General features: G+C 33.0%; 1 protein-coding gene across 1 annotated transcript in view; it reads left to right on the top strand.

The window, feature by feature from the left end:
- LOC148611940 (uncharacterized) overlaps positions 1–24,476 on the top strand; it is a 53,720-nt gene that overhangs the window by 19,920 nt on the left and 9,324 nt on the right. Inside the window, exons 14-44 of the mRNA XM_088595339.1 lie at positions 205–470; positions 1,094–1,229; positions 4,293–4,610; positions 4,910–5,175; positions 5,893–6,028; positions 6,623–6,727; positions 7,784–8,052; positions 8,334–8,487; positions 8,934–9,017; positions 9,552–9,820; positions 10,103–10,256; positions 10,725–10,820; positions 11,365–11,633; positions 11,916–12,069; positions 12,516–12,599; positions 13,142–13,410; positions 13,693–13,846; positions 14,316–14,411; positions 14,957–15,225; positions 15,507–15,660; positions 16,107–16,202; positions 16,747–17,015; positions 17,296–17,449; positions 17,920–18,015; positions 18,561–18,829; positions 19,111–19,264; positions 19,735–19,830; positions 20,377–20,645; positions 20,916–21,069; positions 23,808–23,903; positions 24,133–24,401. Coding sequence (XP_088451465.1) covers positions 205–470; positions 1,094–1,229; positions 4,293–4,610; positions 4,910–5,175; positions 5,893–6,028; positions 6,623–6,727; positions 7,784–8,052; positions 8,334–8,487; positions 8,934–9,017; positions 9,552–9,820; positions 10,103–10,256; positions 10,725–10,820; positions 11,365–11,633; positions 11,916–12,069; positions 12,516–12,599; positions 13,142–13,410; positions 13,693–13,846; positions 14,316–14,411; positions 14,957–15,225; positions 15,507–15,660; positions 16,107–16,202; positions 16,747–17,015; positions 17,296–17,449; positions 17,920–18,015; positions 18,561–18,829; positions 19,111–19,264; positions 19,735–19,830; positions 20,377–20,645; positions 20,916–21,069; positions 23,808–23,903; positions 24,133–24,401 — 5,624 coding nt within the window. The remainder of the gene's footprint in view (positions 1–204; positions 471–1,093; positions 1,230–4,292; positions 4,611–4,909; positions 5,176–5,892; positions 6,029–6,622; positions 6,728–7,783; positions 8,053–8,333; positions 8,488–8,933; positions 9,018–9,551; positions 9,821–10,102; positions 10,257–10,724; positions 10,821–11,364; positions 11,634–11,915; positions 12,070–12,515; positions 12,600–13,141; positions 13,411–13,692; positions 13,847–14,315; positions 14,412–14,956; positions 15,226–15,506; positions 15,661–16,106; positions 16,203–16,746; positions 17,016–17,295; positions 17,450–17,919; positions 18,016–18,560; positions 18,830–19,110; positions 19,265–19,734; positions 19,831–20,376; positions 20,646–20,915; positions 21,070–23,807; positions 23,904–24,132; positions 24,402–24,476) is intronic.

Genomic DNA, 24,476 nt, shown 5'->3' with positions numbered 1-24,476 from the left:
ATAATAACGCGCTCTTGCATGAAAGGAAAACCATTCCATTATTTGAAAAAAAAGTTTACATTTTAATCATACCATGAGTACGAAACTGACAATATAAAGACTGAAAAAGTCGTATTTGTTGTGTCTCTTGAAGTCTAGCAAAAAAAATCCTAGCTTGAACTTGCATATGAGGACATATTGAAACAATGAAATGAATTATTTTAGTATGTGCTAAAGTAATGCTAGATGGATCAGATCCAGCCGATGTAACAGTACAGTCCTCGTCCAATGCTCCTGGCGATGAACCAAGTGACTCTCAAAAACCTGTGGGATGGAGTCCATCAGACGGTGATGAAAATCCTACCTTAATTTTTAAACTGAATGATGAAGATGATACATCAGAACTGTACACTATTAGCTTGGATGAAGAAAACGTAGAATCAGTGACCATCACCGTACTTCAGGATGACACACCTGTGGATACGTTTAGTGTAAGTAATTCATTATCATGATTTCTTTTCGTTCTGTTTGCATTAAGAGGTAGGGTTTGAATCACGTAAAAAACGTTCTTGCTTTGATACATCCTGTCATTAATGAACATTTTTATATATGACTACAAGAATATACAATTACAGTTTACCTTGGTGAAATACAAAACTTGTTGACGAAAGGTTCATGAAAGTAATTAACAGTTACGAAGGAAAAACATTTTAAATCATATAAGAATACGATTTGTGCATGATGAACCGTATGGATGAGAACAGGAAGAAAACGTCCAAGTACTTTATATATCAATTAGCATGATTTTCAAAGGACCATCGCTTGAATTACAAACTCAAACTCACACCTGATAAACAAAGTTTTGTAAGCTTTTTGTAAAATTAATGCATCTTGCTTGTCTTTCTTACAATAAATGTTTGAAATGTTTTTTATCGACATTAACTGCCATTATCAAATGCTTAACATTCCGATCGTTCAAAGTCGACGCTTGATCACTCTCATCGCATAATTAAATGTATTCATTGCTTTGATACTTCGATTTGTTCAGTACATATAAGATACATTCCTAAAAGAGTTATACAGTATGTTCAGTAAACATGTAATTTATTGCCAGGTGGATGCTTTTACTGAACCAATCAATCTAAAAGGAAAACCTGGCAACAAAATTGTATTAAACATCGAACCTGAAGATGAAAAACAGGTGCCAACAATTAGTAATGTTGTAATCAAAGCATGTTTTGAACCTGTAGGTAAGTTATCATATAGTGTGTGTGTGTGTGTGTGTGTGTGTGTGTAAAAAAAGGTAAGATACACTTATTGTTTAAAATAAAAGGGATTAATGATTAAATTAAGCATGGGTCATCCTAACTAATACCATTTATACTTGATAATAAAATGACAAATTAAGATACCTTTCCAATATCCTATGAACTTGCTTCTATGCATGACTCCTTAAATTGTATGGCCATAAACATCAAATTTCCATTTTTAGCCATAGGTCATGTAAGCTATTGCCACCAATTGGCATCCGTCGTCATTGTCGACGTCTGTCGCCGTCGTCGTTAATAATTCTTCATCAGAAACTACTGAATGGATTTGGATGGCATTTTACATGGTTGTTCCTTAGAGTATTCTGCACAAAAGGACCGTTTGGAATTTTGATCTGGTAAAATACATCGCAGCCGTTTCTAAAAAAAAGAACACTGGGGTCAGTTTTTTGCATATATCTCTAAAACAGTTAGAATTAATCAAATTTTTACTTGGGTAAGAATGTTCACCATGATGAGATCTATCTGTGATGTAATTGTGGTGAAAACCTGTTGAACCCTGTTGGAGTAATTGCCCTTTTTTCGATGATTTTTGCAATTTTTGATATTAACACGTTTAAAAATCTTCTCAATCCACCGTACAGAATTTAATGAAAGTTAGTGTTACTGTTTCGTAGGGTATTCTGCACAAAATGTCTGTTTGGATATTTTATTGGGGAAAAAACATGACTTCTGTTATTGAAATAAAACAGGGGTCGAAATACAGTTTTTTGCAAATAACTCAGAAGCCGTTGAATTTAGCAAAATTCTGATGGAGAGTAATATTGTTCACCCCCAAGAGACGGACCTTCGCCGAAATTTTCAAAATGATTTGTTCTCTGTTGTAGGATTTATGGCCCCTGAAACAATTTTTTTTTGTCCTTTTAATGTGTACAACTCTCTGTTGGCATATTTTTTAGGGTGACTTCCACATTTAAAATTTTTCATCAATCAAAAAAAACATGGCTTTCGTTAGTAAAAAAGAACATATGGATCAAAATGTTTTGTTTTTTTTGCTATGTTTTCCTTAACTATAGGAGAATAACGAAAATGAAAGATACGCATAAGATAAACATTATATTCTAAGTTGACTGGCAGTATTGAAATTATTTTCAAGACGGCCATTCTCAAAATGGCTGCCGTCTTACGACCATTTTCACCAGTTGCTCAGATTCCTCCTTTAGGAAACTAGGTGTTTCTTAGTTGAATGGAGATGAAGGAATATCGTCCTGAGCGGCCATTTTCCCTCTAATTTTTATACTTGCTCTGATTTCAGCGATAATTGGTTCATATAATAAGCATCGTCTTCTGATATGAAGAGATGAATGGTGATATTGAAAATGTTGGATAGCCATGATTTAACTTTATTGTATTTTTTTTTGCAAATCAGCACTGTGCTAATGCCCCCTCAGACCGTTGGAATAGCAGGGCATACGGGGACCCCTGCCCAATTTTTTCCAGAGTTTCTTAAAACACTTTGATGGCATTTCCAACGGTTTACAGTGCCTTAGGGTACTTAGTGTTCGTTCTTCGTCACCTTATTTTGAGTTCCTATTTTCGCACGTTTAAAACTCACAAACGGTCGGCATTCCAATGGGAACAAATTGTGCTCCTTTACTTGCTGACCTTTTCCTTCAATCTTATGAGGCTGACTTTATAGCTGTAGTTTTTGGTAGAGATTCCTCATACTTTGTAAGAAATAATTACAAATCATCTTCCCATTATACAGAGGATAACATATTTGTCCAATGTGTTGTACGTATTTTTCAACAAACGGTCGGCATTCCAATGGGAACAAATTGTGCTCCTTTTCTTGCTGACCTATTCCTTTACTCTTATGAGGCTGACTTTATAGCTGATCTGATCAGAAAGAAAGAATATCGTTTGGCTAGATCCCTCAATCTCAGTTTCCGCTATATCGATGACGTATTATGTTTAAACAATCCTACTTTCGGGGATTTGATACATCGCATCTACCCAAAATAACTTGAGATAAAGGATACTACAGACACTGTGAAGTCAGATTTATATCTTGACCTACACTTAGAAATCGATGGTAAAGAAAACTATTGACCAAACTTTACGACAAACGTGATGACTTTTCAATCAGAATTGTCAACTTTCCTTTCATCTGTGGCAACATCCCTTCGGCTCCTGCGTATGGAGTGTTCATATCACCACTCATACGTTATGCCAGAGCTTGCCGAAACTATACACACTTTTTGTATCGCGCTTGAACTCATAGAACAAATAGGCTTCTGGAACAGGGTTATGTTGCTACAAGATTGAAGTCATCACTACAGAAGTTTTATGGTCGTCATCATGAACTCGTGGATCGTTATTGTGTATCAATCAGCACCATGAAAACTGATTTATTCAACGGGTCATAGTTTTCCTTTCCTCGTTTGTCTACCCCGGACTTGACTTTTTATGAGCAACTCGGTGGGGTTTTTTAGAAAAGCAGAGGACGCTTACCCTACCGGTGCATCTGGTCCATGCTCTCAGTTTTTAGTGGAGTCCGAGTTCCTCATTTACTTTTGTTACTTTGTATGTATGATTTTAGTTACTTTCTGTTCTTTGTTGTGTATGTCTGTTTTCCATGTCTGGTCTTTGTCCCTGGATTACATTCTTTTGATTACCTCTACAACCTTGGTTCCCTTGATTACTAATTAGTTACTTTATCTTCATCCATAAAGGTTTGTACTGAAACACTGCATTTGGTCTCTATCCCTATTAATTAATGGTGAAAATATTTCAACAAAATATTAAAATTTTCAATTTCTGTAGTATTCACTGTCCTTAATGGTTCATTTGTAGTACTTTAATCCTTTCTACCAAAAATTAAAAGTTTTATTTTGTTTTCTGTCCATGTTTGTGTCTAATATTCAGAGAGACTGACACTTTGACGATAAAGAACTTACAGTCTTTCTTATTAATATCTGAGCTAATAAACTTTGTTTGATATTTGTGATTTTAAAGTAAATGGACAAATGATATTTTCTGAAGGTACAACAACATTGTTGACAACAACTCTGTTGTCTACCTCAGCAAAACCAACAACAACACCAAGTGGAACAACATCATCGACAACTGCACCTAGTGGAACAACGCCGCCAACAACTGCACCAAGCGTAACTACCCCCTCAAGTGTAATACCAAGTGAAACAACCTTATCTACAAGTGTAACAAGTGGATCAACTCCAACTACCACGGCGCCAAGTAGTACAACTCCTTCAACAAGCGGAACTACTCCACTGTCATCATTAACAAGCGGAACAACTCCAACTACAACTACCCCAGGTGAAACAACTACTCAAACTACAGGTGAGTTTAATTCATAACATATGCTTACCTTTGTCACACTTTTGAAAGGATAATTATAAAAAAGCATCTTTAACATTTGTGAATCATAAAAAAACATGAAATAATAAATGTAGTAGAAGAACAAAATTGTTTTGAATCAGAACATTATGTTTGAACCCTCGGAACTGAGCGCAGACAATAAAGTTATTGCAAAAGTCGAAAGTCTTCTTTTGTTTGATATTTCACATATTAAAATGTTTCGTCATCTTACAGTTGCTTAACGTTCCATTCACTGACCTTTTCAATATATGTACTTTTAGTATGTGCCAAGGTTATGTTAGATGGATCAGATCCTGCCGATGTTTCAGTACAATCATCGTCCAATGCTCCTGGTGATGTACCAAGTGACTCTCAAAATCCTGAGGGATGGAGCCCATCAAACAGTGATGATAATCCTACTTTAATCTACAAACTGAATGATGAAGATGATACATCAGAACTGTACACAATCAGCTTGGATGAAGATAATGTAGAATCAGTTACAATCACCGTACTTCAGGATGACACACCTGTTGATACATTCACAGTAAGGATCTTGTCCCCAATACAATACTTCAGGATTACTCCGGATGAAACATTTACTGACAGTACCAGGTCCCCATCACTGAACTACGGAATAATTGATAATTACAATAAGGATCAAACTATGAAATTCCCCTTGAGCTGAAATGGGTATTTTACTAAGTATAACCCCCCACACACAATAGTACATTTGTTAGTATACTTTGTTTTTCGAAATACGTTTTTCTTTATCTATATTTATACCGGTATCTGTTTTTTTGTCCGAAAATGTAAAGAAATGTTTTGTTTTCCTTCTTGAAATTCAGGATAACAGCGACTCGCTAGTTTTTCATAAGAATGTATGCTTTATGTAACACAAATGACTATGACATATTTTTACTATTATTTTTTTCATAAACCTTTTTAAACCAACAATAACGCATGCTTTAGCTGACATGCCAAATATCAAACCGATAGTTGTATATTATTACATTGCATTATCATATTGGGCCATGTATCAACAAGAGACTTCAATTTTACGTTCGAGAGCATTGCTCGAGGCCTTGTTTTGATCGATAGTTGATGCGTGGGACGATATGGAACAATACAATGTCATAATCTTTTTATCACATACTTGAATCATTACAAACATTTCCAGAAAACTATTGCAAGTCTTATTTAACTATATTTTTTTCAGAACATGAAGGTCTTTAACATGATTAAATACATTTGAATTTTGTAGGTTGATGATCTGACAGAACCAATTAATCTCAAAGGAGTGCCTGGCAACAAAATTGTTTTGGACATTAAACCAGAAGATGAACAACAAGCTCCAACAATTAGTAATGTCGTGATTAAAGCTTGCTTTGAACCTATAGGTACGATACCAACGAATGTGATAGAACATAAAATACAATTAACGAGAGGGAATATAACAAAACAATGTGGATTTGGTCAATGCTATTCCATCGATTATAATATCAACTAAACCTGTCGATTGTAATTGTGCGTCAATCAATCTTTTACAAGATGCATTGGCAAATTACAACATCTTCTTAGCATTGGTAAACTAGATATAAATATGTTTTTAAGATTGCGTACATCTTAAACTGTAGTTTCACAGGACTTTACTCAATAAATTAGAGTAATAATAAAAAAAAACACACTTTAAATTATTTTACTCTTTTTGGGGGTCAAATTACAATGTTTCGTTACTTTGTTTAAAGACGGGGTTATTTTCAAAAGTTTACTTCTTTACATTTCAGGATCGTTATGCTTATATATACTGTTTAAACGTTTCAGGCGGAAAATAGTAACTCGACAATATCAAGATTAAATCAACATTGAAAAATTTTAAACTACCCGAGAAAAATTATGTCACTTAAACTCGTACAGAATACGGAAGAGCATACACAGTTGAAAAAAATGTTTCTGTTCACGAACCATTTAATACAACTGTTATATTAATATAGGTACAACAACTTACAAGACAACAACACTGTTGTCTACCACAACTAAAGCAACAACAGCACCAACTGGAACAACTTCAGCTACCGAACCGACGAAAACAACAACACGTGAGTCTATCGATAATTCTAATATGACGTGCTTCAAAGCTGTTCAGCCGTGGTAAAAAGATGATAAACATATTACGGTCTTTTTGCGATGTCATTGAAAATTTTGCTCAGTTTTTCAGACGCCACAGTAGAATTTTACTACATAATAGTCGCCATTTCGTGGCAACATATAGGGTGCGTCTTTTAAGGAATATGGAAAAATACTTTATCAGAAACAAAATATTTGGGCTCCATTCATGTAACACTGGCAAATACGAATATTAAAAGAATTAGTTTTTTAAACGTATTGATTTTCCTGGTAGTCAACTTTGCCTCAAATGCACATATTCACAGGTATCAAGTTTTGCAGTTTTAAAAAAATGACAAGTGTTAAAATTGAATTTCGCGAATGCGATTCTCGGGCTAATGCTAATGCGAAAACAGCGAAAATAAGTACACCGATAACAGGGGAAAATTCTATATGAATGTTGGGAGCAAATTGAAGGAAAAATTACAAACAGCACCCTTAACATGTAAAATGTAACAAGTAAATGTCTTATTTGTTCATAACATTTTCGGTGGTTCGGTTTGTTGCATCTTTTTTCAGTTATGTAGAAAGTTACCACTTCGAATGAATTGTACAATGATGTGGATCTATTATTCACAAAATACACATTTTTGCTTAAATGTGATGTATTGTTTTCAGACATGAACTAATGATCATCAGGCCTCTGAGTAAAGTTTGCAGTTTATTTCTTAATACATGTTAAAAATAAGTACATGTAAATTATAATCGGCAGATTCATTAAGAAACCTCTGCAAAGTTAAACAGCACATTGCAAAAGAAAATAAAACTCATTGTGGTCATTTCAGTAATGGTATTTGATTATTAGCCATTTATTACAAAAATTAACACAAAACACCTTTTAGTGAGCAAAGCGTAAACTTCCACCAACTTAACGGCATTAAACACAACTAATCCAGATTTGTAATGCAAATAAGTAAATGAAATTACAAAGTCGAAATCTTGACCTCCTGTACTTTTAATGAGGATTTACCCCATTTCCCTGTTTTCAGCTTATAAAATTTGTTCAATTGAGGATGAAACTGAAGCCTCTGATATACCTCAAATAGAACCAGTGAGTTCTACTAACCCCGGAGATGCTCCAAATGCCATGACACCTGAAGGATGGACACCAACAGAAGATGACGATGAGCCAACAGTTGGTGTGTCATTACCAGAACAATTACCTATCATGGAAGTTACTGGTGACACCACAAATGTTGATGAAGTTACCATTGTTGTAACTGATAATGACGAACCTGTCTTTGAGACACCAGTCGAGGTAAACTTTATTTTATTTAAAAACAATTGTTCTTTTTAGAAGTTATTTTCAATACATTATTATAAAAATGAATGACAGATTTTTTTTATGTGTTATTCATTCTTCCACAAGCATCGATAAGACAAAATTGAAGATACCATAGTATTTTCTAAAGCAAAAAAGCAATACTATGTTTTGAAAAAATGTTTCATGGAAAAATGATTGTTTATTATTGAATAAGATATAACAATGTCACTGATGAAAGAAAACGTTGAAGACATTAAAATGTGATTTCCATATAGGTGAAGCCTGATGGTAGTTTTGAAGCAGATTTACCAGAAATCAACAAAGGAGACGTTCCTGGAGATAAAATTGTCATTGTTGTTAAACCGGAGTCTCCAGATGAGGTTCCCGAAGTCAGCAACCTTGTCATTAAAGTATGCAAGAAATTCCCAGGTACTTAACAATAACAGACATGGTTTTCATTTCATTACTACATTTAAGAGAGGAGGCACTTAATTCTGTTCGCCATGAACATCTGTATGTTTCAAAAGGTTTAATCTCATTTTAGACTGGTTGTTGTTAGAATTGTCTTGTTTGGACACGAATTAGTTTCCTATTATAATTGTGTACTTGTATCAAAACTTGGTTTAAGATATACTTGGTTTAAATATAACTGCTTTGTGATGTTCACTGATTGATAACATATTTGATAAAAAGACTGTATGTTGATAGCAGTTGAACATTAGTTCTGAAAAGCGCTCCACGATACACATCAAATAATTCAGGAGCTCTCTTTCATGAATACAAATTATATATGAATGCTATGACAACCCTTTATTTAACAACAATGTAGTTGTCATTAATCCTCGTTTAGCTTTTAATAATTCCTCAATTTACAGAATCTACGACAGCATCTACAGTGACCACTCCTGAAACTGAAGTTCCAACCACTGCAACTCCAGTATCCACTCCAACTACAACAGGTTCAGTGTTTATCTAATATCAGTTTAAACATAATTAACAAAATAAGAACACCTAATGTTGTAAAATGATATTGTGAAATAGTTTTCCTTTTAATAAAATTTAATAAGTGATTCAAAATAGTATATTATCAAACAAGGATTTGCTTAAAGAAGTTGCCATATAATAAATAATATGTTCACTTTTGAAATTGAAATACAGTGGAAATGTAGCAAAAGCTGAAAATAGATAGAAAATAGCAAAATCAAACAATACAAAAGTTTTACACAAATAGATTAACTGCGAAATTTTGATATCAAAAGGGGATAGTTGATGGAAATGTACTTTAAGTATGAACCTCATTCTAATGCCTTTTTTTGTTAAATCTTTAATATACAATCTTATTCCTGGAAAGGTAAAAAAACGTGATCTGCTACCATCTTCACGGCATTAAACACAACTAATCCGGATTTGCCATGCTAACAAATTAATTAGAACGTAGAAATCTTGACCTCCTGTATTTTTAACGAGGATTAAATCGATTTCCCTATTTTCAGCTTATAAAGTTTGTCCAATAGAGGATGAAACTGAAGCCTCTGATATACCACAAATGGAACCAGTGAGTTCTACTAACCCCGGAGATGCTCCAAATGCCATGACACCTGACGGATGGACACCAACAGAAGATGACGATGAGCCAACAGTTGGTGTGTCATTACCAGAACAATTACCTATCATGGAAGTTACTGGTGACACCACAAATGTTGATGAAGTTACCATTGTTGTAACTGATAATGACGAACCTGTCTTTGAGACACCAGTCGAGGTAAACTTTATTTTATTTAAAAACAATTGTTCTTTTTAGAAGTTATTTTCAATACATTATTATAAAAATGAATGACAGATTTTTTTTATGTGTTATTCATTCTTCCACAAGCATCGATAAGACAAAATTGAAGATACCATAGCATTTTCTAAAGCAAAAGAGCAATACTATGTTTTGAAAAAAATGTTTCATGGACAAATGATTGTTTATTATTGAATAAGATATAACAATGTCACTGATGAAAGAAAACGTTGAAGACATTAAAATGTGATTTCCATATAGGTGAAGCCTGATGGTAGTTTTGAAGCAGATTTACCAGAAATCAACAAAGGAGACGTTCCTGGAGATAAAATTGTCATTGTTGTTAAACCGGAGTCTCCAGATGAGGTTCCCGAAGTCAGCAACCTTGTCATTAAAGTATGCAAGAAATTCCCAGGTACTTAACAATAACAGACATGGTTTTCATTTCATTACTACATTTAAGAGAGGAGGCACTTAATTCTGTTCGCCATGAACATCTGTATGTTTCAAAAGGTTTAATCTCATTTAGACTGGTTGTTGTTAGAATTGTCTTGTTTGGACACGAATTAGTTTCCTATTATAATTTTGTACTTGTATCAAAACTTGGGTAAAGATATACTTGGTTTAAATATAACTGATTTGTGATGTTCACTGATTGATAACATATTCAATATTTTCGTTATTATAGGATTTGAAAAAAGACTGTATGTTGATAGCAGTTGAACATTAGTTCTGAAAAGCGCTCCACGATACACATCAAATAATTCAGGAGCTCTCTTTCATGAATACAAATTATATATGAATGCTATGACAACCCTTTATTTAACAACAATGTAGTTGTCATTAATCCTCGTTTAGCTTTTAATAATTCCTCAATTTACAGAATCTACGACAGCATCTACAGTGACCTCTCCTGAAACTGAAGTTCCAACCACTGCAACTCCATCATCTACTCCAGTATCCACTCCAACTACAACAGGTTCAGTGTTAATCTAATATCAGTTTAAACATAATTAACAAAATAAGAACACCTAATGTTGTGAAATGATATTGTGAAATAGTTTTCCTTTTAATAAAATTTAATAAGTGATTCAAAATAGTATATTATCAAACAAGGATTTGCTCAAAGAAGTTGCCATATAATAAAAAATATGTTCACTTTTGAAATTGAAATGCAGTGGAAATGTAGCAAAAGCTGAAAATAGATAGAAAATAGCAAAATCAAACAATACAAAAGTTTTACACAAATAGATTAACTGAGAAATTCCCTTTATTTTGATATCAAAAAAGGATAGTTGATGGAAATGTACTTTAAGTATGAACCTCATTCTAATGCCTTTTTTTGTTAAATCTTTTAATATAAAACCTTATTCCTTGAAAGGTTACAAAACGTAATCTGCTACCATCTTCACGGCATTAAACACAACTAATCCGGATTTGTCATGCTAACAAATTAATTAGAACGTAGAAATCTTGACCTCCTGTATTTTTAAGGAGGATTAAATCGATTTTCCTTTTTTCAGCTTATAAAGTTTGTCCAATAGAGGATGAAACTGAAGCCTCTGATATACCACAAATGGAACCAGTGAGTTCTACTAACCCCGGAGATGCTCCAAATGCCATGACACCTGACGGATGGACACCAACAGAAGATGACGATGAGCCAACAGTTGGTGTGTCATTACCAGAACAATTACCTATCATGGAAGTTACTGGTGACACCACAAATGTTGATGAAGTTACCATTGTTGTAACTGATAATGACGAACCTGTCTTTGAGACACCAGTCGAGGTAAACTTTATTTTATTTAAAAACAATTGTTCTTTTTAGAAGTTATTTTCAATACATTATTATAAAAATGAATGACAGATTTTTTTTATGTGTTATTCATTCTTCCACAAGCATCGATAAGACAAAATTGAAGATACCATAGCATTTTCTAAAGCAAAAGAGCAATACTATGTTTTGAAAAAAATGTTTCATGGACAAATGATTGTTTATTATTGAATAAGATATAACAATGTCACTGATGAAAGAAAACGTTGAAGACATTAAAATGTGATTTCCATATAGGTGAAGCCTGATGGTAGTTTTGAAGCAGATTTACCAGAAATCAACAAAGGAGACGTTCCTGGAGATAAAATTGTCATTGTTGTTAAACCGGAGTCTCCAGATGAGGTTCCCGAAGTCAGCAACCTTGTCATTAAAGTATGCAAGAAATTCCCAGGTACTTAACAATAACAGACATGGTTTTCATTTCATTACTACATTTAAGAGAGGAGGCACTTAATTCTGTTCGCCATGAACATCTGTATGTTTCAAAAGGTTTAATCTCATTTTAGACTGGTTGTTGTTAGAATTGTCTTGTTTGGACACGAATTAGTTTCCTATTATAATTGTGTACTTGTATCAAAACTTGGTTTAAGATATACTTGGTTTAAATATAACTGCTTTGTGATGTTCACTGATTGATAACATATTTGATAAAAAGACTGTATGTTGATAGCAGTTGAACATTAGTTCTGAAAAGCGCTCCACGATACACATCAAATAATTCAGGAGCTCTCTTTCATGAATACAAATTATATATGAATGCTATGACAACCCTTTATTTAACAACAATGTAGTTGTCATTAATCCTCGTTTAGCTTTTAATAATTCCTCAATTTACAGAATCTACGACAGCATCTACAGTGACCACTCCTGAAACTGAAGTTCCAACCACTGCAACTCCAGTATCCACTCCAACTACAACAGGTTCAGTGTTTATCTAATATCAGTTTAAACATAATTAACAAAATAAGAACACCTAATGTTGTAAAATGATATTGTGAAATAGTTTTCCTTTTAATAAAATTTAATAAGTGATTCAAAATAGTATATTATCAAACAAGGATTTGCTTAAAGAAGTTGCCATATAATAAATAATATGTTCACTTTTGAAATTGAAATACAGTGGAAATGTAGCAAAAGCTGAAAATAGATAGAAAATAGCAAAATCAAACAATACAAAAGTTTTACACAAATAGATTAACTGCGAAATTCCCTTTATTTTGATATCAAAAGGGGATAGTTGATGGAAATGTACTTTAAGTATGAACCTCATTCTAATGCCTTTTTTTGTTAAATCTTTAATATACAATCTTATTCCTGGAAAGGTAAAAAACGTGATCTGCTACCATCTTCACGGCATTAAACACAACTAATCCGGATTTGCCATGCTAACAAATTAATTAGAACGTAGAAATCTTGACCTCCTGTATTTTTAACGAGGATTAAATCGATTTCCCTATTTTCAGCTTATAAAGTTTGTCCAATAGAGGATGAAACTGAAGCCTCTGATATACCACAAATGGAACCAGTGAGTTCTACTAACCCCGGAGATGCTCCAAATGCCATGACACCTGACGGATGGACACCAACAGAAGATGACGATGAGCCAACAGTTGGTGTGTCATTACCAGAACAATTACCTATCATGGAAGTTACTGGTGACACCACAAATGTTGATGAAGTTACCATTGTTGTAACTGATAATGACGAACCTGTCTTTGAGACACCAGTCGAGGTAAACTTTATTTTATTTAAAAACAATTGTTCTTTTTAGAAGTTATTTTCAATACATTATTATAAAAATGAATGACAGATTTTTTTTATGTGTTATTCATTCTTCCACAAGCATCGATAAGACAAAATTGAAGATACCATAGCATTTTCTAAAGCAAAAGAGCAATACTATGTTTTGAAAAAAATGTTTCATGGACAAATGATTGTTTATTATTGAATAAGATATAACAATGTCACTGATGAAAGAAAACGTTGAAGACATTAAAATGTGATTTCCATATAGGTGAAGCCTGATGGTAGTTTTGAAGCAGATTTACCAGAAATCAACAAAGGAGACGTTCCTGGAGATAAAATTGTCATTGTTGTTAAACCGGAGTCTCCAGATGAGGTTCCCGAAGTCAGCAACCTTGTCATTAAAGTATGCAAGAAATTCCCAGGTACTTAACAATAACAGACATGGTTTTCATTTCATTACTACATTTAAGAGAGGAGGCACTTAATTCTGTTCGCCATGAACATCTGTATGTTTCAAAAGGTTTAATCTCATTTTAGACTGGTTGTTGTTAGAATTGTCTTGTTTGGACACGAATTAGTTTCCTATTATAATTGTGTACTTGTATCAAAACTTGGGTAAAGATATACTTGGTTTAAATATAACTGATTTGTGATGTTCACTGATTGATAACATATTCAATATTTTCGTTATTATAGGATTTGAAAAAAGACTGTATGTTGATAGCAGTTGAACATTAGTTCTGAAAAGCGCTCCACGATACACATCAAATAATTCAGGAGCTCTCTTTCATGAATACAAATTATATATGAATGCTATGACAACCCTTTATTTAACAACAATGTAGTTGTCATTAATCCTCGTTTAGCTTTTAATAATTCCTCAATTTACAGAATCTACGACAGCATCTACAGTGACCTCTCCTGAAACTGAAGTTCCAACCACTGCAACTCCATCATCTACTCCAGTATCCACTCCAACTACAACAGGTTCAGTGTTAATCTAATATCAGTTTAAACATAATTAACAAAATAAGAACACCTAATGTTGTGAAATGATATTGTGAAATAGTTTTCCTTTTAATAAAATTTAATAAGTGATTCAAAATAGTATATTATCAAACAAGGATTTGCTTAAAGAAGTTGCCATATAATAAAAAATATGTTCACTTTTGAAATTGAAATGCAGTGGAAATGTAGCAAAAGCTGAAAATAGATAGAAAATAGCAAAATCAAACAATACAAAAGTTTTACACAAATAGATTAACTGAGAAATTCCCTTTATTTTGATATCAAAAAAGGATAGTTGATGGAAATGTACTTTAAGTATGAACCTCATTCTAATGCCTTTTTTTTGTTAAATCTTTTAATATAAAACCTTATTCCTTGAAAGGTTACAAAACGTAATCTGCTACCATCTTCACGGCATTAAACACAACTAATCCTGATTTGTCATGCTAACAAATTAATTAGAACGTAGAAATCTTGACCTCCTGTATTTTTAAGGAGGATTAAATCGATTTTCCTATTTTCAGCTTATAAAGTTTGTCCAATAGAGGATGAAACTGAAGCCTCTGATATACCACAAATGGAACCAGTGAGTTCTACTAACCCCGGAGATGCTCCAAATGCCATGACACCTGACGGATGGACACCAACAGAAGATGACGATGAGCCAACAGTTGGTGTGTCATTACCAGAACAATTACCTATCATGGAAGTTACTGGTGACACCACAAATGTTGATGAAGTTACCATTGTTGTAACTGATAATGACGAACCTGTCTTTGAGACACCAGTCGAGGTAAACTTTATTTTATTTAAAAACAATTGTTCTTTTTAGAAGTTATTTTCAATACATTATTATAAAAATGAATGACAGATTTTTTTTATGTGTTATTCATTCTTCCACAAGCATCGATAAGACAAAATTGAAGATACCATAGCATTTTCTAAAGCAAAAAAGCAATACTATGTTTTGAAAAAATGTTTCATGGACAAATGATTGTTTATTATTGAATAAGATATAACAATGTCACTGATGAAAGAAAACGTTGAAGACATTAAAATGTGATTTCCATATAGGTGAAGCCTGATGGTAGTTTTGAAGCAGATTTACCAGAAATCAACAAAGGAGACGTTCCTGGAGATAAAATTGTCATTGTTGTTAAACCGGAGTCTCCAGATGAGGTTCCCGAAGTCAGCAACCTTGTCATTAAAGTATGCAAGAAATTCCCAGGTACTTAACAATAACAGACATGCTTTTCATTTCATTACTACATTTAAGAGAAGAGGCACTTAATTCTGTTCGCCATGAACATCTGTATGTTTCAAAAGGTTTAATCTCATTTTAGACTGGTTGTTGTTAGAATTGTCTTGTTTGGACACGAATTAGTTTCCTATTATAATTGTGTACTTGTATCAAAACTTGGTTTAAGATATACTTGGTTTAAATATAACTGCTTTGTGATGTTCACTGATTGATAACATATTTGATAAAAAGACTGTATGTTGATAGCAGTTGAACATTAGTTCTGAAAAGCGCTCCACGATACACATCAAATAATTCAGGAGCTCTCTTTCATGAATACAAATTATATATGAATGCTATGACAACCCTTTATTTAACAACAATGTAGTTGTCATTAATCCTCGTTTAGCTTTTAATAATTCCTCAATTTACAGAATCTACGACAGCATCTACAGTGACCTCTCCTGAAACTGAAGTTCCAACCACTGCAACTCCATCATCTACTCCAGTATCCACTCCAACTACAACAGGTTCAGTGTTTATCTAATATCAGTTTAAACATAATTAACAAAATAAGAACACCTAATGTTGTGAAATGATATTGTGAAATAGTTTTCCTTTTAATAAAATTTAATAAGTGATTCAAAATAGTATATTATCAAACAAGGATTTGCTTAAAGAAGTTGCCATATAATAAATAATATGTTCACTTTTGAAATTGAAATACAGTGGAAATGTAGCAAAAGCTGAAAATAGATAGAAAATAGCAAAATCAAACAATACAAAAGTTTTACACAAATAGATTAACTGCGAAATTCCCTTTATTTTGATATCAAAAGGGGATAGTTGATGGAAATGTACTTTAAGTATAAACCTCATTCTAATGCCTTTTTTTGTTAAATCTTTAATATACGATCTTATTCCTGGAAAGGTAAAAAAAACGTGATCTGCTACCATCTTCACGGCATTAAACACAACTAATCCGGATTTGCCATGCTAACAAATTAATTAGAACGTAGAAATCTTGACCTCCTGTATTTTTAACGAGGATTAAATCGATTTTCCTATTTTCAGCTTATAAAGTTTGTCCAATAGAGGATGAAACTGAAGCCTCTGATATACCACAAATGGAACCAGTGAGTTCTACTAACCCCGGAGATGCTCCAAATGCCATGACACCTGACGGATGGACACCAACAGAAGAAGACAATGAGCCAACAGTTGGTGTGTCATTACCAGAACAATTACCTATCATGGAAGTTACTGGTGACACCACAAATGTTGATGTAGTTACCATTGTTGTAACTGATAATGACGAACCTGTCTTTGAGACACCAGTCGAGGTAAACTTTATTTTATTTAAAACAATTGTTCTTTTTAGAAGTTATTTTCAATACATTATTATAAAAATGAATGACAGATTTTTTTTATGTGTTATTCATTCTTCCACAAGCATCGATAAGACAAAATTGAAGATACCATAGCATTTTCTAAAGCAAAAGAGCAATACTATGTTTTGAAAAAATGTTTCATGGACAAATGATTGTTTATTATTGAATAAGATATAACAATGTCACTGATGAAAGAAAAAGTTGAAGACATTAAAATGTGATTTCCATATAGGTGAAGCCTGATGGTAGTTTTGAAGCAGATTTACCAGAAATCAACAAAGGAGACGTTCCTGGAGATAAAATTGTCATTGTTGTTAAACCGGAGTCTCCAGATGAGGTTCCCGAAGTCAGCAACCTTGTCATTAAAGTATGCAAGAAATTCCCAGGTACTTAACAATAACAGACATGCTTTTCATTTCATTACTACATTTAAGAGAAGAGGCACTTAATTCTGTTCGCCATGAACATATGTATGTTTCAAAAGGTTTAATCTCATTTTAGACTGGTTGTTGTTAGAATTGTCTTGTTTGGACACGAATTAGTTTCCTATTATAATTGTGTACTTGTATCAAAAGTTGGTTAAAGATATACTTGGTTTAAATATAATTGATTTGTGATGTTCACTGATTGATAACATATCCAATATTTTCGTTATTATAGGATTTGATAAAAAGACTGTATGTTGATAGCAGTTGAACATTAGTTCTGAAAAGCGCTCCACGATACACATCAAATAATTCAGGAGCTCTCTTTCATGAATACAAATTATATATGAATGCTATGACGACCCTTTATTTAACAACAATGTAGTTGTCATTAATCCTCGTTTAGCTTTTAATAATTCCTCAATTTACAGAATCTACGACAGCATCTACAGTGACCACTCCTGAAACTGAAGTTCCAACCACTGCAACTCCATCATCCACTCCAGTATCCACTCCAACTACAACAGGTTCAGTGTTTATCTAATATCAGTTTAAACATAATAAACAAAATAAAAACACCTAATGTTGTAAAATGATATTATGAAATAGTTTTCCTTTTAATAAAATTTAATAAGTGATTCAAAATAGTATATTATCAAACAAAGATTTGCTCAAAGAAGTTGCCATATAATAAATAATATGTTCACTTTTGAAATTGAAATGCAGTGGAAATGTTGCAAAAGCTGAATATAGATAGTAAATAGCAAAATCAAACGATACAAAAGTTTTACACAAATAGATTAACTGCGAAATTCCCTTTCTTTTGATATCAAAAAGGGATAGTTGATGGAAATGTACTTTAAGTATGAACCTCATTCTAATGCCTTTTTTTGTTAAATCTTTAATATACGATCTTATTCCTGAAAAGGTAAAAAAAACGTGATCTGCTACCATCTTCACGGCATTAAACACAACTAATCCTGATTGGTCATGCTAACAAATTAATTAGAACGTAGAAATCTTGACCACCTGTATTTTTAACGAGGATTAAATCGATTTCCCTTTTTTTCAGCTTATAAAGTTTGTCCAATAGAGGATGAAACTGAAGCCTCTGATATACCTAAAATGGAACCTGTGAGTTCTACTAACCCCGGAGATGCTCCAAATGCCATGACACCTGACGGATGGACACCAACAGAAGATGACGATGAGCCAACAGTTGGTGTGTCATTACCAGAACAATTACCTATCATGGAAGTTACTGGTGACACCACAAATGTTGATGAAGTTACCATTGTTGTAACTGATAATGACGAACCTGTCTTTGAGACACCAGTCGAGGTAAACTTTATTTTATTTAAAAACAATTGTTCTTTTTAGAAGTTATTTTCAATACATTATTATAAAAATGAATGACAGATTTTTTTTATGTGTTATTCATTCTTCCACAAGCATCGATAAGACAAAATTGAAGATACCATAGCATTTTCTAAAGCAAAATAGCAATACTATGTTTTGAAAAAATGTTTCATGGACAAATGATTGTTTATTATTGAATAAGATATAACAATGTCACTGATGAAAGAAAAAGTTGAAGACATTAAAATGTGATTTCCATATAGGTGAAGCCTGATGGTAGTTTTGAAGCAGATTTACCAGAAATCAACAAAGGAGACGTTCCTGGAGATAAAATTGTCATTGTTGTTAAACCGGAGTCTCCAGATGAGGTTCCCGAAGTCAGCAACCTTGTCATTAAAGTATGCAAGAAATTCCCAGGTACTTAACAATAACAGACATGCTTTTCATTTCATTACTACATTTAAGAGAAGAGGCACTTAATTCTGTTCGCCATGAACATATGTATGTTTCAAAAGGTTTAATCTCATTTTAGACTGGTTGTTGTTAGAATTGTCTTGTTTGGACACGAATTAGTTTCCTATTATAATTGTGTACTTGTATCAAAAGTTGGTTAAAGATATACTTGGTTTAAATATAATTGATTTGTGATGTTCACTGATTGATAACATATCCAATATTTTCGTTATTATAGGATTTGATAAAAAGACTGTATGTTGATAGCAGTTGAACATTAGTTCTGAAAAGCGCTCCACGATACACATCAAATAATTCAGGAGCTCTCTTTCATGAATACAAATTATATATGAATGCTATGACGACCCTTTATTTAACAACAATGTAGTTGTCATTAATCCTCGTTTAGCTTTTAATAATTCCTCAATTTACAGAATCTACGACAGCATCTACAGTGACCTCTCCTGAAACTGAAGTTCCAACCACTGCAACTCCATCATCCACTCCAGTATCCACTCCAACTACAACAGGTTCAGTGTTTATCTAATATCAGTTTAAACATAATAAACAAAATAAAAACACCTAATGTTGTGAAATGATATTATGAAATAGTTTTCCTTTTAATAAAATTTAATAAGTGATTCAAAATAGTATATTATCAAACAAAGATTTGCTCAAAGAAGTTGCCATATAATAAATAATATGTTCACTTTTGAAATTGAAATACAGTGGAAATGTTGCAAAAGCTGAATATAGATAGAAAATAGCAAAATCAAACGATACAAAAGTTTTACACAAATAGATTAACTGCGAAATTCCCTTTCTTTTGATATCAAAAAGGGATAGTTGATGGAAATGTACTTTAAGTATGAACCTCATTCTAATGCCTTTTTTTGTTAAATCTTTAATATACGATCTTATTCCTGAAAAGGTAAAAAAAAACGTGATCTGCTACCATCTTCACGGCATTAAACACAACTAATCCTGATTGGTCATGCTAACAAATTAATTAGAACGTAGAAATCTTGACCACCTGTATTTTTAACGAGGATTAAATCGATTTCCCTTTTTTTCAGCTTATAAAGTTTGTCCAATAGAGGATGAAACTGAAGCCTCTGATATACCACAAATGGAACCAGTGAGTTCTACTAACCCCGGAGATGCTCCAAATGCCATGACACCTGACGGATGGACACCAACAGAAGAAGACAATGAGCCAACAGTTGGTGTGTCATTACCAGAACAATTACCTATCATGGAAGTTACTGGTGACACCATAAATGTTGATGAAGTTACCATTGTTGTAACTGATAATGACGAACCTGTCTTTGAGACACCAGTCGAGGTAAACTTCATTTTTTAAAAAGATAATTGCCCTGTTTTAGAAGTTATTTTCAATACATTACAATTAAAATAAATGACATATTTTTATGTACTCTTCATTGTTCTACATGCATCAATTAGACAAAATTGAAGTATTATAGCATTTTGAAAGGCAAAAGTGTCAAACTTATGTTTTGAAATTATGTTTCATGGACAAATGATTGTTTATCATTGAATAAGATACACTGATGAACGAACTAGTTGGAGACATTTCAATGTGATTTCCATACAGGTGAAACCTGATGGCAGTTTTGAAGCAGATTTACCAGAAATCAACAAAGGAGAAGTTCCTGGAGATAAAGTTGTCATCGTTGTTAAACCTGAGTCTCCAGATGAGGTACCTGAAGTCAGCAACCTTGTCATTAAAGTATGCAAGAAATTTCCAGGTACTTAGCAATAACAGACGTAGTAAACATTTCATTACTACATCGATGAGAGGAGGCAATAATTCTGTTCGCCATGAACATTCGTTTGTTTCAAAATGCATGCCCTAAATTAAGATTTGTTCTTGTTAAAACTTAATTTTGTTTTGACATGAATTGGGTTTTTTATCATGAATTGTGCAATTGGGTCATAACTTGGTTCATAATATACATGGTTTTATGATGATTGCTTTGTAATGTTCATTGAATTATAACATACAGTATTCAACTTATTTTGTTTTTTGGGGGGATTTGAAAGCCTGTATGTTGATAACAGTAGAATATTTGTCTAGAAAAGTGCTCAACGATACACATCAAACTATTTGAGTGCTGTTTTAGCTCACTTGGCGAAAGGTCAAGTAAGCTATTTCAGCACTTGGCGCCTGTCGTTGTCGTCGTCCGTCGTCGTAGTTAAAACTTTTTCAAACTCTTCATCTCTGAAAATACTTGATCAATGAAAACCAAACTTGGTATTAATGTTTCTTATGGTAATCTGCATAGAAATGATGTAGCAAATTTCGATCTTTTGAAAAACATAGCCACTGTAATCACAAATAGAACACAGGGGTTAGACGGAATTTTTTGCATAAATCTCCAAACTCGTAAGGTTTAGTAAAATTCTGACATTGGGTAAAAGTGTTCAGCATTATGAAATTTATATTTGGTAAAAATTTCCATCTACATTGTTTAAGTCTGCTGGAGTTTTTTGCTCTTTTTCAACGTTTTCTTTTTCACTCTTTTTAATGTGATTTCTTTCAAAATTCTTTCCTCTGAAACTACTTGACCAATCGGAACCCTACTTGGTATGAATGTCCTTAGGGTGTTTGACATAGAACTGTATGAGGATTATTGATTTGACAAAACATGGGCGCCGTTAATAAAAAAAAAGAGAAAATAGGGGTCAAACAAAAGTTTTTGCATATATCTCCTAAATCCTTACGGTGGAAGGATGAGATCTATCTTTGGTTAATTTCTCCTTTTAATCTGTTAAGCCATGTTGGAGTTATTGCTCTTTTTCGGCATTTTTCTCTATTTTTAATGTTTTAAGGTACTTAACAAAAATAGTCTTAGTTTACACTTCATTAGTTTGTTTCAAAATGTATTACCTCATCTTAGATTTGTTCTGGTGAAAACTTAATTTTGTTTTGACATGAATTGGTTTTTTATTATGAATTGAACAATTGGATCATAAATTGGTATATGATATACTTGGTTTTATGATGATCGCTTTGTAATGTTTAGTGAATATAACATACAGTATTCAACTTTTTTTGTTTTTTTGTTTGTTTTTTTTTTTAGATTTGAAAATCGGTATGTAGATAACAATTGAACATTTGTCTAGATAAGCGATCAACGATAAACATCAAACTATTCGAGTGCTGTTTTAGCTCACTTGCCGACAAACCAAGTAGGCTTTTTTCAGCATTGGCGTCGTTGTTGTGGTCGTCCGTCGTTGTGGTCGTCCGTCGTTGTGGTCGTTAGATATTTTTCCAAACCTTCGCTGAAAATATTTGATCAAACCAAACTTGGCATGAATGTTCCTTTGGGTAATTTGCATAGAACTTGTGTGGTAATTTCAATCTTTCGAAAAACAGCCGCTTTTATCCCAAATAGAACATAGGGTTGGATAGAATTTTTTGCATACATCTCAAAAACCGTAAGGTTTAGAAAAATTCTGACATTGGGTAAAAGTGTTTCGCATTATGAGATTTATCTCTGGTCACAATTTCTATCTACATTGTTTAAGCCTGTTGGAGATTTTTGCTCTTTTTCGATGTTTTTTTTCACTATTTTTAATGGTTTTTTTTCTTTCGGAAAGCTTTTTCTCTGAAAATAATAGACCAATCAGAACCGAACTTGATATGAATGTTCTAAGGGTATTTGATATAGAAATATTATGGCGATTATTTATTTGACGAAATACAATGACGCCGTTACAAAAATATAGAAAATAGGGGTTAAACATAAGTTTTTGGATATATCTCTTAAATCCTTACGGTGGAAGTCTTTGGTCAGAGTTTTCTTTTAATCTGTTAAGCCATGTTGGAGTTATTGCTCTTTTTCGACGTTTTTTCCCTATTTTTATTGTTATTTCTTTCTAAAACCTTCCCCTCTGAAAATATCATAACAATTAGAATCAAACTTGGTATGGATGTTCCTTTAGGAATTCAGCATAGAATTGATATATGCATTTATGATCCATCGAAAAACGACAGCTTTAACTGAACGGAGAACAAAGGGGTCAGTCAGAAGCTTTTCACATGTACCTCCCTAACCGTTAAGTTAAGCCAGACTAATTTGATTGGCGAAATAATCCATTATATAAGGATTGCATTGACTCAAAATTTTCAGACAATTGTGAGTAGACTTATTGCCCCTGAAAGGCAAAAACGATGTTATTTGTAGTTTTCAGCCAATATCTTGAAAACTATAATAGACGGGAAGTAACTTTCAACTGATGAAATTATCCATATGATAAGTCCTACCAAAGTCTTCATTGAGTCAAATTTGTCACACGAATCCTTGTTATAGTAATCGACCTTGAAAAACAAATATTTTACCCGGTCAGCGATGGAAGCTTTTGGGATCCTCCTGTTTTTGTGAATACACATTATGTATAAATGATATGACGACGCCTATTTTTTTACGATAATGTTATTGTCGTTGATCCTCGTTTAGTATAATAATTCATCAATTTTCAGAATCTACGACAGCATCTACAGTGACATCTCCTGAAACCAAAGTACCAACCACTGCAACTCCATCATCCACTCCAGTGTCCACTCCAACTACTACAGGTTCAGTGTATAATTAGAATCAGAATAAACATAACAACCGTAAATCTTTGGATGTTAAATAACATTTTGTAACTGTTTTTTTTTTATCAAATGAAGTAAGTTATTCAAACAGTATATAATCAAACAAGAATTTGCTTAAAGATATTTCTTTAAAACTAATAATAAATAAGTCAAAATATTGACTTCCTATATTTTTAACGAGTATTAAACCGATTTCCATGTTTTTCAGCTTATAAAGTTTGTCCAATCGAGGATGAAACTGAAGCTTCTAATGTACCACAAATGGAACCTGTGAGTTCTACTAACCCCGGAGATGCTCCGAATGCTATGACACCTGACGGATGGACACCAACAGAAGATGACGATGAGCCAACAGTTGGTGTGTCACTACCAAAACCATTACCTATCATGGAAGTCACCGGTGACACCACCAATGTTGATGAAGTTACAATTGTTGTAACGGAAAATGACGAACCTGTCTTTGAGACACCAGTCGAGGTAAACTTCATTTTTAAAGAAGAACTTTCCTTATTGAAAATGATATTTTTTTTTATGAATCATTCATTTTTCTGC

This window comes from Perna viridis, chromosome 7 (assembly GCF_037379345.1).
Source record: "Perna viridis isolate PV_CMFRI_1.1 ecotype Kerala chromosome 7, ASM3737934v1, whole genome shotgun sequence".
Taxonomy (NCBI): Eukaryota; Metazoa; Mollusca; class Bivalvia; order Mytilida; family Mytilidae; genus Perna; species Perna viridis.
Note: the sequence above shows the minus strand (reverse complement) of the source record. Positions and strands in the feature narration are given on the sequence as shown.